The following is a 16,631-nucleotide window of genomic DNA, read 5'->3' on the forward strand; positions in this document are numbered from 1 at the left end:
CCTGTAGCCTTGATTAATTGGGCCACAGATCCAAGACAGGTCAATCAGGTGGCCCCGGGGGCTCTAGGTCCCCAATACTTAGATACTCCATCGGGGTTTTCCAGCCACACACTCATAGCCCCAACTCTCTTTAAAATAAAAAGAACAGTTCTGCACATTCATGGAGAAATAGAGGCCAAACAGATATGTTTGCCTGGCACATTCACACAATTAGGGGAAAAAAGATTTAGAGATCTAGAACTATACAGAAAACTGCTCATTCTGTCATTTTTCACATGAAGACCCAGCCCAAATTATTCATTATTATTTGCACATCTTAGCATATTGAACTAAATGTAGTAATACAAAGTCTGCTGTTGAAATTGCTCACAACATGGAAGGCATTGACAAAGGTATTTCTTACCTCAAGGGGTCTGAGCTGAGAATATATGTTTGGAGAAATACATAACCATTCTCAGTATTCAACTTTCAAATTATGCATACATATCACTAAAACAAGATTTTATTAAGATGAATAGATTATTGAAGATTCCAGCTGTCAACTGTGACCCATCAGTAACTGAACTGTGATTTATCAGAATCATAATTTACCAAAAAGGTTTCCTCTCATTTTAGGCATAATGTATGTTATTATCAGTAGACTTTGTATAGCTAAGTAAGAATCCCCATTATTGTTTTGCATTGAGAAATAAATAATTTGGGGTACCTTTTTTCTCCTTTACAGCTTTTGTAACTTATTTTCTGTGCCTTGTGAACCCCAGACAAAAATCACTTTCCCTTTGAGCCCATCTTCATTGGATGCTGATAAGGCCAGGAAATATTAGATGAGGAGGTATAATTGCTTCACTGATTATCTATGCAATCTTGGGAAAATCACTTAGCTTCTCTGATTCTCCATTTCTTATTCGTAACGTCAAGAATTAGGACTAAAGATGCTCAAAGGCTCTTCCAGTTTCAGTGTCCTAGGGTTCTACAATTCTGTTCCTGCTTCCTTGGGCCTCAGGTCAACATCTCTTTGCTGTGTAAGAGTGTTTAATAATTAGTACCTTGCCCAAAGTCAGAAGAAATGCTCTTCCATTCCTTGGCTTCCCCACCAAATAGGTTAGTCCTGGCATTCACATTCATGGATAACTGGAGGCTCAGGCACAAGGAGGCTGAGGCAGCCTCTCCCTTTGCACATTCTGGCTGGTAGCCCCATGGTCAGGTGCCTGATATCAAAGTCACAGACAGATGGCACAGTGGTCACAGTCAGCACTGCTAGGCACATGATCCTACTAAGCACAAGTACTTTTACAAAGGTTAAATACATTTAAAACACAGAAGCAAAGGAAGAGGAACCATAGATGTTTAATTATCAGATATGAAAAAGATTTTCTGGGTGTGGGAGGCATTCTTGATATCACATTTTATATCTGTCTCCCTTGGAAGTACATGTCTGTGCATGACATTCAGAACAACCATGAAAACTTAAGGGACTAGCATTAAGCAGGTTGCTAAATGTTCGTGGGGCTTTCTTACCTCTGCAACTGAATTGGTCATTTGTACTGGTATCATGTGTTGGGGGTTTTATGGTGAAATTTATTCCAGTTGTTGAGGTTGGACTCTGCTGTGAATATCGCTAAAGAAGAAAGATTCTGTCAAAAGGATGCATTTAACCTAGAACCAATAAAGCAAGGGCAATGAAAAAGCCAGAGGTTTGTATCTGTAGCTGAATCATGAGGGTGGACCCAACTGATCCAGCTACAGGTCCTGCCTTCCCAGTTCACTGCTCTTGACCACACAGGAAGTTCTGGTTACTGGCACCTCTGCCTTTCATATCAGGACTTATGGGATTCACCAACTCTTTTGGTCATGACAGTGGTTATACAGGTTTAATATTTGGAACAGTCTTTAAAAACAGAAAGAGATTTTGTATAATGAGCTAGAGGCTGTTTTTCTCTATGCTGGAACTGTAGGTCAAGGGCATAACTAAAAATAACTGTAAAAACTGCCATTTATTGAGTGCTTACTACAAGCTGAAAACTGGGATAAATGCTTTACCTACATATTGCATCTAATTTTTGCAATAGGAGGAAAGTAGGCTGTATATAAAATTCATAAATTATAAGAATGGTGGTTAACTACTGTGGAAGGGCTTAGGATTTTCTTCAGAGATTTTTAAAGAAAGGGGAAGAGTTATCTTTTTGGCTTAGGAAGTCCTTCCTAGAAACAGGATATAAGCCTGGTCTCTAAGCCCTTCTAGTTCTGGGGCACAAGTCTATTTCTTCAACATTTTGAGTTCTTGTGAAAGTGAAAGATGAAATGATGTTGGGAGATGGAAAAGTTCTCCCACTCTAGATTAAGATGGAGCCAAGAGTGAAATGAGATTTTAAAAAACCCAACAAACACTTGGCTTTATGATGAGATTTAATTTAAATGTTCCACCATAGATCGCTTAACTCAGCGGTTCTCAACCTGTGGGTCGCGACCCCTTTGGCGGTCGAATGACCCTTTCACAGGGGTCGCCTAAGACCATCCTGCATATCAGATATTTACATCACGATTCATAACAGTAGCAACATTACAGTTATGAAGTAGCAACGAAAATAATTTTATGGTTGGGTCACAACATGAGGAACTGTATTTAAAGGGCCAAAAGGTTGAGAACCACTGACTTAACTGGTTTTAGGGATTCTGGTTCTTTGCTTTTTTAACTTGTCTGGTTCAAAGTGTCTACATATTTGTATTTAGTGAATTTTAATGGGCACATTGGGATTAAAACTCTAGTCTCGAGTCAAAATCTGGCCTGTGCAGTATTGGCATTAATATCACTTAGCTGTAAACTAGTGAACTAAGTGCTTAGGAAGAGCCAACTAAACATTTTGTCAGTTATCAATCTTGCAGTGATCCTGACAGAGCCCAGCATGAGAACAGTAGTAGCATCCTCTATAGAGTGACAGGGAGCAAGCATGGTTTTGCTAGGCATCAAATTATACCATTGAATTTAGAAATTTAAAATTTAGAAATTTATAATTATTTCAAATATCAATCTGTTCTAGTGTTTTCCATTTTGAAATATCTATTCCTATTTCTCCCCATCTATTTGGATGATTGCCATCAATCAGTGTTGTAAGATGTCACAATTGGCAACATATTTGAACCTGTATGGTTTTTCTTTCATTAGTTAATATCTGGGTCTATGTAGGGTTCCCTGATTAGCTTTTTTAAAAAAATTGGAATAAGACAGCTCCCATTCAGAACCAGGCAGACCATAAGCATAAGGACTATGTCTTTCCATATGGTATTTGGTTTAATTTTAGGCATGATTATACTTTCCCAAAGGGGCGGGGGTAGTGAGCTGATCGATTACTGAACTACAGCAATTCTTTTCAACAGTATTTGTAACATTGCAAGAAATCTAAATGAGATTTCTGGAAAAGAACAAGCTACCCCACCCAAATGTATTATAAATATGCTTGACTGGCATTTGGAAAGAAGAAAAAAATTCTTATTAAAATTTAACATCAACTTGGCCAGACTTTGGGCTGAATTGGAAGAACAAAATGCTGCCCAGTGAAAAGCCATGGGTGGAAGTGATGTGATTTCTACTTCTAAGGCTGAAATAATGAAAAAGAGAATGGCCCACTAATTTCTTCATGGCAAGTCTGCACATCTCAAATTACAAGAGTTATTTAGTACCAGATTTTGCCACTGCACAATGGCTTTTCATTTTGAAATACTAAATCTGTAGCTGTATAGATCTGATTTCAGTGGGAAGGGGGAATATCCAGTGTCTACAATTGTTTTGAAGAGAGAAAATGGTTCTAGAGCAGCGGTGGTGGACACAATGATAGTGAAGTTGATCTCACCTGAGCACTATTCAAATGGGGGCCTGGCCAACCTTGAAGCTTCTACTTTGCTCAAATCTGGCTGGTTCTCAAAGGCTCTGAATGGGCAACATGGTTACAACACTTTAAGATATACGGGGTCCATGAAAACTTCTAAGCATTCTTCTTTCTCTATGTCCCAGACTCTTAAGTTGACTCATTGCTTCTGTATTTTGAGAGTATTCCCAGCCCAGTGCTTGAATTGGGATTGTGAGAGGCACTAAACCCAGGCTGGAATGCCCTTGCAGATGTGGCAACAGAATGATTTGCCATAATAGCACTCATGACAAGTGGCCATGCCACCCAAGACATAGGCTTTCTCTGTAATAGTAAAAGATGCACTGCATTATATGACACTTGCCACGGATGGACCACTCTGCTGTAGAAAGAGTGTCTCGATAGTGAGAACTTCATAAGAGGCATTTCTTATCAAAGTAATCATAACGAGATCCATCATGATTTGCTCAGTTTGTCATGAAACATCAAAGTTACCCAGAGCCTTGAACACATCAAATACAGATGCAACATATGCAAGCAAAACTAATTCACTATGATTCCTAGCAAATTATTACACTCCATGGCAGTGGGGAAAAGGAGAGACATAGAGATAGAGGGAGAGAGGAAAACAGGGGGATAGAGATGGAGAGATGAGATATGCATAACAATTTTTTATGTTTCCATTTTGAAGAGTCCGATCCCACACAGGAAAAAATGAAATCCTGCCCAAGTTGACCAGAGGCCTCTCAGTATGAGCACTATATCTTGAGCAAAGCTGCAGAAACTCCAGCTCCAGTCCTCATAAAAATGGGAGGCAGTTTATTATTAAAATACAAATAGGAAAATACGTCAAACCATTTGTTAGCAGCATGGTTCCAAATGCAACATTCCATTTATCATTCAAGTTTTAATCATGTGGCTTCAATGCATCTGTCCTGCTAAGACCCATAAGAGAGCAGTGCAACAGAGGGAGAGGAGACATCTTTCCTTTTAAATGGCAGACAGTCCTTATAAGCAATTCTCTAGGGTTCTATTCTGATGACTATTCAATTTGATTTGGGGCACTTTTTAAACCACCATTTGGCACTTTCTGTTTGGAGTTCTTAGGCACAGTGTGACAGAGTCAGCTTGGTGAGCCCTTCCCCATGCATTCGGTACAGCAGCTGAAACTCAGCAGGCAGCTGGTGGGACTCCTGCCACTTGGTGGTAAATTTGGTTCCTTTTTTGTCATAGTAATGGTATGGAAGATCTTCCCTGGTGTTGGGGTCAAATCCAAAAGGCCAAAATCCATACAAGTGGATCTCTTCACATATTGCTGATGCAAGGGTGTACATAAGAATACCTGTGCTCAGCCGTTTGGGCGACAAATGTTTGTTTTTCCAGTACCTGTGGAACAATAAGTATAGGTGGATTCAGTGGCCAGTGTTGAAAGTTTCGGTCAGAGGTCATTTGACTGGGTTGGGAGGTCAGTTTGTCCAAGCAACTTTGACAGTACTTGCTTTGAATCTATCTTTTAGACCACAAAACACCTCTGGGTAGGACTAGCTGCATAATTTGTGAGACTAGGAGCAAAATGAAAATGTAGGTCCTCATTGTAAAATGTATTGAGAATTTCAGGAGTGCAGTAGCAGATTATTAAACCAGGTGCTGGGCCCTTCTAAAAACGGGCTTCTGTGTGAACCACAAGGCTGCCCATGTTGGAAGCCCACCCTGCCTCTGGGTTGGCCTAGACCAGTGATGACGAACCTTTTGAGCTCGGCGTGTCAGCATTTTGAAAAACCCTAACTTAACTCTGGTGCCGTGTCACATATAGAAATTTTTTGATATTTGCAACCATAGTAAAACAAAGATTTATATTTTTGATATTTATTTTATATATTTAAATGCCATTTAACAAAGAAAAATCAACCAAAAAAATGAGTTCACGCGTGTCATAGGTTCACCATCACTGGCCTAGACTCTAGGGCTCTGACTCAGTGGTGATACCACAGAGGCCCACCTGTGAGAGTGACGAGGCTTCTCATACACAAGGGGACCTTGGGAGTGGGAGGGGCTTGTTTACTCTAAAGGGATCTCTTATGTCACTTCCTTTTCCAAACCTAGAGTTTAAATCTTTCTTTTTGGATTTGGAAAGATTTTAATATTCTCTTATAAAAAATCATATTCCCTGCTCCTTTGTTTTCCAACTAGAGTTTCCCAAGTCCTTCTTTAGCATGTCAGGACCTAAAAAAAGTATTTATACACTTTCTGAACTTAAAAAAAAGCTAAATTATGGTTCTTGTTACTTCCATGTTTAGATAGTATTCTGAAGCCTTTCTTCCTACAATGCCAAATATTCGAGACAGCTGTGGTGCTTGTGTGTGTGTGTGTGTATTTATATCATTGGCTGTGTAGCAGAATTAAATTGCTCATGAATCAGTTTCTATGGACTGTATTTCATTCAAGTTTTCATTGAATCAGTGTATCTGGTTCAAGCCTGAGTGGCTGTGGAACACTACGGCTAATTCTCTGGACCTTCTGAAAGGTGGGGCAGGGCAGACACAAAGGCCAGTTTCCTGAAGTTTCTGAGCTTATACAGTTCCTTCTTCACTACTTGAAGGCTTTAAAGATAATCCTTTACCATACCAGTTGAAATGTAAATGTTCAATCTTGGTTTTAATATTCTAAGTTAATAGGAGTTAGAATGACTAGTGACAAATATTTTGGTACTGCAGAATTTAAATAGAGCCAAGAGGAGCAAAATGATGAGGTCAAAAGATCACAGGCGAGGCCAGCTTCTCATTCTGGTTCTGCCCCCTTTTTGGACAGTTACATTGGGTAAATAACTCGTGTTCTTTGTACCTTGGTTAATTCATCTTTAAACTTAGGAGTTGGGCTGCATTACCTCTTGTGTGGGCTGCAAAACCATACAACCTGGAAAACTGGAACAGTCCTTGTAATTATTAACAATGTCCTCTTTCTCTCAAATAAAATGTTCTAGTTTGGACTTTAAATGATGGTGTCACCCTACCTGTTAAATACATACCAGTTTATTAGATGATGATTCTTCCTTCTATGAGAGGTGAGCTAAACAGATCTTAAATTTGGAACACTTTAGGGGAGTACAGGACGGGAAAACCTACTGTGAGATAAAAGTCTTTGGAATTCCCTGTTTTCACCAGGAGTCCCAGAACCCACTGTAACTTGTAGTAATATCTGGACAACATGTTAGTACATTTGGGCTACTTGCATATGGGTAAATCAGAGTTGAGTAAATTTCCTCAGATGATTTAAACAAAAAAAAAAAAAAACTACAATTAATACTGCTTTATAAAATGCCCTGGATTAGTGGTTTCCAATTCTGACTGCATGTTAGAGTCATCTGTGGAGTTATTAAGACATACCAACTACCTGCCCCTACCCTCCTCCTCCACCAGACCAATTACAATAGAATCTCTTGAAGTAGAGCCTAGGCAACAGTATTTTAAAAAGTTATCCAAATGATTCCAATGTATAGCCAGAGTTAAGAGTCATCAGACTACATAAAAATATTGCATTTCTGGTCAATCTGTCTATCAAATTACAAGGGAACAAGGTGCCCATAAAATACTATTCACATATTTTCTCATTCAAATCCAAAATTTCAAAGGCAGATTATGCAATTTATGATTTATCTATGTGTTCATCTATTTTGGACATCTATAAAACATCCAAATATCAAATAAAGAAGTATTTTAAGTCAATTGCATCTTTAAAAAAATATTTAACTTGTCTAATTTTGCATTTGGCATTATTAGGCCATAGCTACCCATTTAAAGAAAATTCTTGATCTGTGATGATTCATGACTGCTTGGGGGGCTTACCACTAAGGCAGAGGACAGAGAATAGAGACAGTAGGATGATGAACCACCAGTCCCCCCATTTGGCACTTAGTGACCAACTAGGGGTAGGAGATTGAACTTCTTACCTAGACTGGTTCATTCATTCATTACAAAACACAGGAGTTTGCCCTAAAGTACTAAGCTAACCACAACAATGAACTAATCCAGTAGTTCCCACCCCCAAGAGATTACAATACTGATTTGCCATCTGGTGGGGTATGAGTTAAAGGCAATAAAATATACACACCTGTTGACATGTTGCATTATATTCCCAGGCCAAGCCAATTGGACTTTTAACTGACCTCTGTGTTCAACAAAAAAGTCAACTAATGTCCTGGTAACAGTTGCTGAAGTGTGGAAGAAAAATGCAGGGATCCAAAGAATGGCCCCATCGAGCTTTTTTAAACTGAGGAAAAAGTTGTTACGGTCCTGAATGGTCAAAAGATTGTTGTAATATTTTTCCAGGATGCTGGGGTTGAAGGTGGTAAGGTTGGTTTTCCTTCCAACATCTCTTTGGAAAGCCTCCGTAGGGGCGAAATTGCAACGGAAAACAAAATCTGACTTATCTATTTCTTGTCCACACCGGCTCCCTGTCAGGATCCCACTATTTCCAACCACAGCACAGACATTATAATGCTTATTCACAATGGGTGACACATCTGGAAGCAGTGATCGGAAGTTATTGCTAATAGAGAAAACATATTTATGGTTGGAATAATCATAGTGCATCAGTTGTCCGATCCGAACACTATTCTTGGTCAAAGAAAAATTTTTTATTACATCGACATGCTGAAGAATTTCTTGCCTAAAATAAAAAGAAATTCATTAAATACATCCCATTCAAAATTGATTTTCCATCTTATGTCTTATGCTGCCATTTCATTCAGACAAGAATCATAGGCACACTGAATCCAAGAAAGATTATACATTCATAATAATTGTGGTCTTTGAGGGGAGACTGTTTCAGAACCTATAGACATGTTAATCTCTCAGTCAATTTGTGAATGTAATCCTTCAGGGCTTGTAAGTGTTGTAACTTAACAGTTTTAGCTGCTATTCTTTGGTTTTCTGCTCTACATGAAGAGTATATTTGATTAAGGGGAAGGCACAGGTTAAACTATGTCAGAAAGACGGGGAGAGTATTGACACAGGCCCCAAGGAGCTCACATTAATGCACACACATTGGTGACTTAGAGTTTGTACTACGGACTACTTGTTTGCTGTTGGACTGGTAACAGTTGCTGAAGTGTGGAAGAAAAATGCAGGGAATATCAAATATCACTAGTGTACAAATAAGAGCCAACTGGATATGAGTCAGTATAGTATTATCTATTATTAAAATATGAAAATGGTGATGGAAGTGGGTGTAGTTGAATATTTAATGGAAATGAGATGATAATCTCATTAAGGTCCTTTGAATAATAAAACAGGAATATTTTTCTACTTGATTATATAGAAACACAATTTAGTTGGAGATACCTAATCCTCAGAAGAAGAGGCTATTGCAAATCCTGGAAAAGTGTGTATATTCTAAGAATTCAGAGAATAAACAAGGTGAGGGTGATATTTAGTACTAATTTCAGGTTGCTTTCATGTTGAGCTTTTAGTAAAAGTAAGCATCTCTTAAAGTCCCAGCTATTTAAAATATTTAAGAGAGCTGAGTAACTTGCTATAAGATTCTCCAATTCTAAGAAATCACATTGAATTTTCTTTGTCTTTTGCATTAAAAAAATAGCAAGATTGAAACTAAATGCTTTGCATATCATTACTTTACATAGAATTTTATTTTTTTTAATTACTTAGTCAAAGTACAGAGCAACATAAACTGAAAGTTTAATACAAACCTTCCAAAGTTATCAATACTGCTCTTTACAAGTTGTTACAAAGGTAAAAGTAAGTTTAAAATGATGCTGGGAAAATTAACTAAGAATTACCTAATGCATGGATTGAAAGGAGGGAAGATTTGAGAAAGAAATATTGTTCTGGCTGATCATTTGGGTCACTTGGCCTAGTGTGTGAAGAATATTTTTATTGAATTAAAAATATGTTTTGGGAAAAGGAATAACGTGTCCTACCCATTAATATTTTCTAGATTTTCTATAAAATTAATATTGTATTAAAAAACCCAATGGTTAAAAAAAGGTGCTTCTGGGGTTTTAGAATTAATCAATTATTGTCATAGGCTAATTTTTAATTAAAGTGTTTTAAAAGTTTTCATTATGATCACATGATTATGTCAAAAAAAGTATGTCAACTTTTTAAGTAAATAACATTTTCACAACACCATGGATATCTATTAAATTTGCTTTAAATCTGTCATTAAATTAAAGAGTGAGGCAATAATTAGAAATGTTCTGACCAAAACACAATCCCCTAAATAGACTGGTAAAATAAGAATTTAAAATAAGTGCTCCCACCCCTAATGAATACACTAGATGGCCCACATTTAGCAGCATAATAATCCCACCAAGAAGGGAGGAGTAATGATTTATCTGGGGGTTGCTAAAAGTAGACCAGAGTCACTGAGGAGAATAAATACATTTGAATAAATCTAATCCTTCCTCCCCACCTCAAAAACAAAAACAACCCAAAACCAAAACCTCAACTGCTAACCCTATAGCACATCAACTCCTTCATCTATAAAGGAGGCTGCTACAAGACAACACATAAGAATGCTATTGGGTAGCTTTTATTAAAATATTTTAATATATTAAAAACTGTCAAACTTTAATGAAAACAAGTAGACAAAACCATTCTTAAGTACCTGCATATATTGGGGCCACGATTTTCATAGTAATCTGACAGGGATGAATTATAGTATTTTCTGGTTGTTTCACTGAGACAATACTATTTTATTTAAACATTTTTTTTTACAGTGGGGGAATGAAAACGCATTTACAATTAACTTAAAAAAATAGATGGCTTTGGCAGCCATGCATGTTAACTATAAATCATGGTGCTCAACTAAGCCCAAATTATGGAGGATATTGGAAATGCCTTTTTTTCTCCCACTCAAATTGGCCTTCCTGATGTTTTCTTTTTATGAGGGGGCACTGCATACATAAAAAAGGGTTTCCAATCAGCCTTTGTGCACTTAGGCCAAGAAGGCAATGCAAATACATCACATCTCAGGGTGGGGGACAGAATTTTTTTGTTTGATTATTTTGTTTTGTTTTCTTTTTTGAGCTCCAGAATTCAAAAATATCTTTGGACCTTTTCCCCCTAGCCTACCTTTGATGTAAAAACGCTGTCCGATTAAATGTCCACTTAGAAGGTTTGTCTTGAAGATCGTGGGCCAGAGAATTCGTAATGGGCACAAATGACGGATTTAGAAACTTCAGCGCAAATTGTGACCTGGAGAGGAATACGAGTACAGATAGACACGCTGGCCTCAGCTGGGGAAGCCAGGGGAGCCATTAACGCCCCGCCGGCTGTGGGGGAGGGGGGAGCTGGCGCACACACGGGCTCCATCCACCACAGGGCCCCTCCCCTTTGGTTCACTCTCTGCTCCCCACACACACCCGGGAGGAAGAAAAAGAACTAGGGAAATCCGTTTCCATTGTCCATCCCTCTGGGTCCGGGAGAGACCATAAAATGGCCGTCTTGCGGAGAGGAGAGCAGGGGCGGGCGCGGGCGCAAGGCTGGAGCCTGATGTGCGGTGAGGACCAGGAGTCAGCACCGCGGACAGCGCCGCGCCACAATGGTGGCTGCCCTGGCGAATTGATTTTTAGGGAAAGGGCTGAGGACTCGGGAGACCTGGGGAAGGCTGGGGGCGGCTGCTGCCTTAACCTCTTCCTTCCCGAGTGTAGGTCTGACTTCACTCCCAGTCTCTGACTGGGGACCCCAGAAGCTACCGGCCCGGCTGGGCTTCTCTAGGGTTTGCACTTCTGGCCCTGCTTGGACCACAGAGTGGCAGCTTGTATTTGTCACCCACCCAACAGGAGGCCTTGCTGTGAGAACTCCTAGGGGGTCAAAGGTAGGGACAGGGGGTCCCCATGAGTTGTGTCAAGCTGCGCCTGGAGCCTGCCCCTGCCCAGTCCAGCCTAGCTCCAGGCTGTGGCTTAGACCTGGGGCGAGGGTAGGAGGCCCTTAGGAGAGCGGGGGAAATTGCAGAAATCCCGGGAAAGGCGGGGGTGGGGGGGTGGGGGGGGTGGGGGTGGGGGGGGGGTGGGGCGCCAGGGGGAAGGGTGGCAGCCTGGGTTAAAGGATCAAGGTAAAATTCCCCAGGGGCTTGGTAAAAGCAGACTCTCACAACATTTGATGGTATATGGGGGGCGAGGGATGGGAGTGGAGGAGGTTACAAGGGGAGTGCGGCGCCTGCGCCATTAAATCGCCTCTGGACTGCCCAGAGCCCGGCCTCGGAGTCTGTGGACAGGGCCCAGGGGAGGCACTCACCTCACCCACGTCCATCTCCCGGTTCACCTCCCCCTGCCCCCAAACACACAGTGCTTCTCTCTCGACCATCATTCTCCTTAAACCCTACCCTCATTTTGAAAATGGGGAAGGGGTGCCAAAGAAGAATATGAGACATGCAATCACATCGATAGTTTAGAGGCTTTGGGTTAAAAAACAAAAGGGAGGAGGCAGAATCGAAGAGAGGAGTGGAAGGACCACGCAGTTTCTCTTGCCCAAAGTAGCTCAGAGAACCCCAAACACCCACCTCATTGCCCTCCCCCTCCCCCATATGCCAGATGCCCGAGGGCGCTCGGAGGCCCTCACTCACCGGAATCCCGCGTGGAGCATGTACATTCGGGGCGCCCCCGGGCTGGCGTACTTGGAAGTGGTGAAGATGTTCTCCTTTTTCAGGGATACGTAGCTGATGAGCGATAAAATCAGCAGGGCAACACTGAGCATGACCAGCCCCAGCACACTGGCGACCCGGGCCATTTTGCAATTTCTCATCCCGGGCTGGGCTGGGCTGGGATCAGGAACAGCGGGGAAATCGGTCCATTGAGCAGCCAGCAGCTCGCTGGCGTGTCAGGCGTGTGTGTTCTCGCGCGTGTCAGCGTGTGTGGCGGGGCTAGGGGGAGGGGACCCGGTCGGGGAGCCACAGAGGCAGGAGGAGGTGTGGGGGTGGGCCGGGGCCCCAGAGAGAAATGGGACCCTCAAGGCTGGGTGAGCGGGCGGGGAAGCTGAGCAGGAAGATGGAGGGTCTGCGCTGCGGCGCCGATAGGGAGGATAGGGAGTGCGCAGCGCTGTGCATCTGGGGCTGCAGGCTCAAGCTCCCCCGCGCGTTTCCAGCGAGGCTGCCATCTCCTCCGCCGCCTGCAAGATAAATGTGATTGGAATAATGTTACAGTTCGATCTAAGCACAGGATTTAATTAATGAACTCTAATCTCCCAAATAACCCGGGGAGGGGCGGGAGAGGGAGAAGAGTAGGGGAGGTGGTGAAGGGAGGGAATTGAGGCTGGAAGGCTGCAGCCCACGTCAACAACCTCCTGCTGAGGGGTGCACGTGAAGAGGTGGCTGTAGAAAGAGGCCCTAACTTAGTTAATGGACCATTCATTACTTTATAAATATATCAGAGAACAGGGATACAAATAACTGGATTTGCTATTCTGGAGGATACACACCAGCTGGGTGCTTCTGAGATGCAGGGAGAGTAGTTTTAGAAAGGCAGACATTTAAAAACTTCTCTCTTCACCACGGAGGCACTGCCCTAGACCCCACTGGGTAGCACTCTCCCCAGCTCCCCAGCAAGGAAATCCTAACCAGCCGGCCCAACCTGCCTTGTGAGTAAAACCTCCTTGGGCCCTAGCTGGTTTGGCTCAGTGGGTAGAGCATCGGCCTGTGGACAGAAGGATCCCGGGTTCAATTCTGGTCAAGGGCACATGCCTGAGTTGTGGGCTCGATCCCCAATGGGGAGTATGCAGAAGGAAGCCAATCAATTATTCTCTCTCATCCTTGATGTTTCTATCTCTCTCTCCCTCCCCCTTCCTCTCTGAAATCAATAAAAATATATTTACCTACTTGGAATTTTCCAGAATCTCTCATCTGCCTTCCATGCTCACTACATACTTTGCTCCTCTGCAAAAGATGTGCAGTGCCTAGTGAAGTTCTGGCTCCCCCTCCCCTGTCCACAGCCTGCAGTCCCAGCACACAGAAGGTGGCCAACAGGGCGGGGCTCTGTGTTCACCAGCCTGGAGCATGCTCCCTGATTTAACTCTGCATTCCCCACATTTCTGACTCATCCCTGTGGCCAGACCTTGGGAATGGGCCACCTCACAGTCCCGAGAAGCCAAGAAGCTGAAGGCATTATACACCTTGTCCGTTATAAATGCATGGACCCCTCTTTTGAAGGAGCCCACGAACCAGGCTGCCTCTGAAGGTGGAAAGGAAGCCTAATACTTTGTGTTGCTTGACCTTCAGTTTGTTTTAGCATATTCATATGTTGCCTGTTTTAATAACCATTGGAAACAAAAATTAATCCATTTTCAGTCAGGCTGTTGTGTGCTCAGAAGCAGGCCACATGTGTCTTTTTAAAAAATATATACATTTTTATTGATTTCAGAGAGGAAGGGAGAAAGAGAAAGAGAGATAGAAACATTGTTGAGAGAGAGAATTATTGATCAGCTGCCTCCTGCATGCCCCCCACTAGGGATTGAGCCCACAACCCCGGCATGTGACCTCCTGGTTCATAAGTTGATGCTCAACCACTGAGCCATGCCAGCCAGGCACATATGTTTCTTTAACTCTGTTCTTTGCAGTTAGCTTGTGGCTTCTTCTAACCTAGCTTTACCCTTGGCTTGGCCTTCTCAATACTGGTCAATAAACACTAATGAAAGAAACTGGAGATGAGAAATTGGCCTTCAAGAGCCTTTTCCAACAAAGCAAGTTGATCTTTTCCAAGTTGGTCATGATTTCTTTCTCTCCTGAACTTCTTGCTGTACTGGCTTTGGAGGAACTAATGTTCTGGTCTGTCTGTGAGCCGAGGCCATGTGGTCTTCCTCCCTGTTTCCACGTGCTGCCAGCAACAGTCTCATTAGAGAGCATGCTTAATAAATGCTTGAGGACCAAATGAGCTCCCTTGTGAAACACATCTGTCTGGTTATGGACAGCCAGCGACACACATTATACAATTGTATGTTTCCAATGACAAAGAGAATCAGTCATTTTGTACCCACTGTAGACATTTTATACAAAAATTTTAAAATGTGGGTCAAGAGGACATAATCTTTCCCTCATGGGGCATTTAATTATCTAAAAAATATTTTTTAGAAAAGTTCTGTTCTTCTGTACATGATGAATATTGAATCATATTTCTTGAATAATTATTATAGCTTTTAAAAGAGAAAGGATCATATGAATATAGTATAAAATGCCAAAAGGAGTAAGATCTTATGAGAACTGTCTAGGAATTACACATGCTAGGAAAACTCTTCTTGAACAAGAAGTCAGTGAACAAGCCTAGGGCAATGGTTACACCTTCAGGCTCCAGAGCCAGCAGACTTGACTTCAAAAGCTTACGCTGGCACCCTCGAGCCATATGACCTTGGGTAAATTATCAACCTCTGTGTGTGTCAGGCTCCGCATCTGCAGAACCAGAATAAAAACCTCACAGGAATTGGGGGAAGATTAAGCAAGGCATGTCAAAGCGTTGGCCCAGCTCCTGGCCTGCATTAAGCAGTTAATACATGTGAGCTAAAATGGCTAGGGCAAGGTTTTAGTGTCTTTCTCTGACCCCATACATGTCCCACTACAAAATGCATAGGGAAGCATGTACTTGGTGAGGCATTTTCCTATGGAAAATAGCAACGATCCAGAAGCTCTTGGGTTCTCTTTGTAAAACGGTGTTATAAGCTTTCCTTGGGGCCTATAATATGGACTCATTCTGCCTGGATTTAAAAACTGATCTATTACTTATACTTAGCACGTGTCTGTGAACCTAAGGAAAGTCCTACTAGGGTGATTCCTATATTGCATGTAGGTTATTGAAAGTCATGTGACGTAAAGGAACTAAATTAGCCAGAAAATAAACAGGCAGACAGGAACCCTTGCCACAGATGCCAGGCCTAGAGGTGAAAATGGGTTGCTCAGTAATTACCAGAGAGGAAAATCCAGGGGATGGTGCTTTGAAGAACAACTGCAGCAGCTGGACACAGGACTTCTCACACTGGGATGACAGCTACCTAGTGCATTAAAAACTCATTAGGATATTAAAAAAATGAAACCAGACCTGTACAAGAGTATAGGAGGGTGAACACAAGAAATACAGAAAAGAAAGACCCCCTCTGACATAATCTTTTTTAAGGGGGAGGGTTGTTATTTTAGACAGCACTTCCCTCTCCAACCCCCGTGAGTGCCCATCTTTTGCAAATATGGCTCTGTTGACATGTACAGTCTCTTACCAACCAAGAGTAATTTCCGCACATGGATGGGGAAGGCTGGGAAAGGTGGTGTCTTTTGTTAGAAGCAGCCCAATTCATTCATTTAGTTCTGTTTTCTTTCATCAATGTATTAAATAAAACATATGGTTATTAGGCACCATGCTGGGTAGATACAGAGGCTATAAAATCACCCTTAATCTCATAATGCTTATGATCTTATGGGGAGTGAGGAGTAAGCAGTCCTGTGTGAGGAGCTCAGCAACAGGAGGCTGGTGAGAGAACTACGGATTGAACTCTACCTGTGGAAGGCTGGCAGGTTCTTCACAGAGGACAACATCTGAGTTTTAAAGCATGAGTAGGATTAATTAGGTAAAGAGTTGAGGGGACTAGGAGGCAGGGAAGAGGATGGTAGATTTGGGGCACAGCATGAGGCATGAGGTGACTGTCACAAAAGAAGAGCCTAAAAAGGGAGTTGGGGTCAGACTGTAAAGATTCTTGGAGGACATGCTAAGGAGATGGCCGTGTCTTCTAGCGGCACTGCTGAGACCATCCAGTGTTTACAGAGAGGAGTGGCTCAATC

General features: G+C 42.0%; 1 protein-coding gene and 1 long non-coding RNA gene across 2 annotated transcripts in view; one reads left to right on the top strand and one right to left on the bottom strand.

Moving 5' to 3' along the window:
- LOC118663668 overlaps positions 1 to 16,631 on the top strand; it is a 175,638-nt gene that overhangs the window by 34,439 nt on the left and 124,568 nt on the right. The gene's annotated exons all lie outside the window — the stretch shown is intronic.
- Positions 2,588 to 12,675, bottom strand: ST8SIA3 (ST8 alpha-N-acetyl-neuraminide alpha-2,8-sialyltransferase 3). The gene is made up of 4 exons (XM_036323504.1): positions 12,447 to 12,675; positions 10,955 to 11,077; positions 7,971 to 8,528; positions 2,588 to 5,249 (listed from the first exon to the last, which is right to left on the bottom strand). Exons 1-4 carry the CDS (start codon positions 12,623 to 12,625, stop codon positions 4,967 to 4,969), a joined length of 1,143 nt encoding a protein of 380 aa, XP_036179397.1. The 5' UTR covers positions 12,626 to 12,675; the 3' UTR covers positions 2,588 to 4,966.

This window comes from Myotis myotis, unplaced genomic scaffold (assembly GCF_014108235.1).
Source record: "Myotis myotis isolate mMyoMyo1 unplaced genomic scaffold, mMyoMyo1.p scaffold_m19_p_9, whole genome shotgun sequence".
Lineage (NCBI taxonomy): Eukaryota > Metazoa > Chordata > Mammalia > Chiroptera > Vespertilionidae > Myotis > Myotis myotis.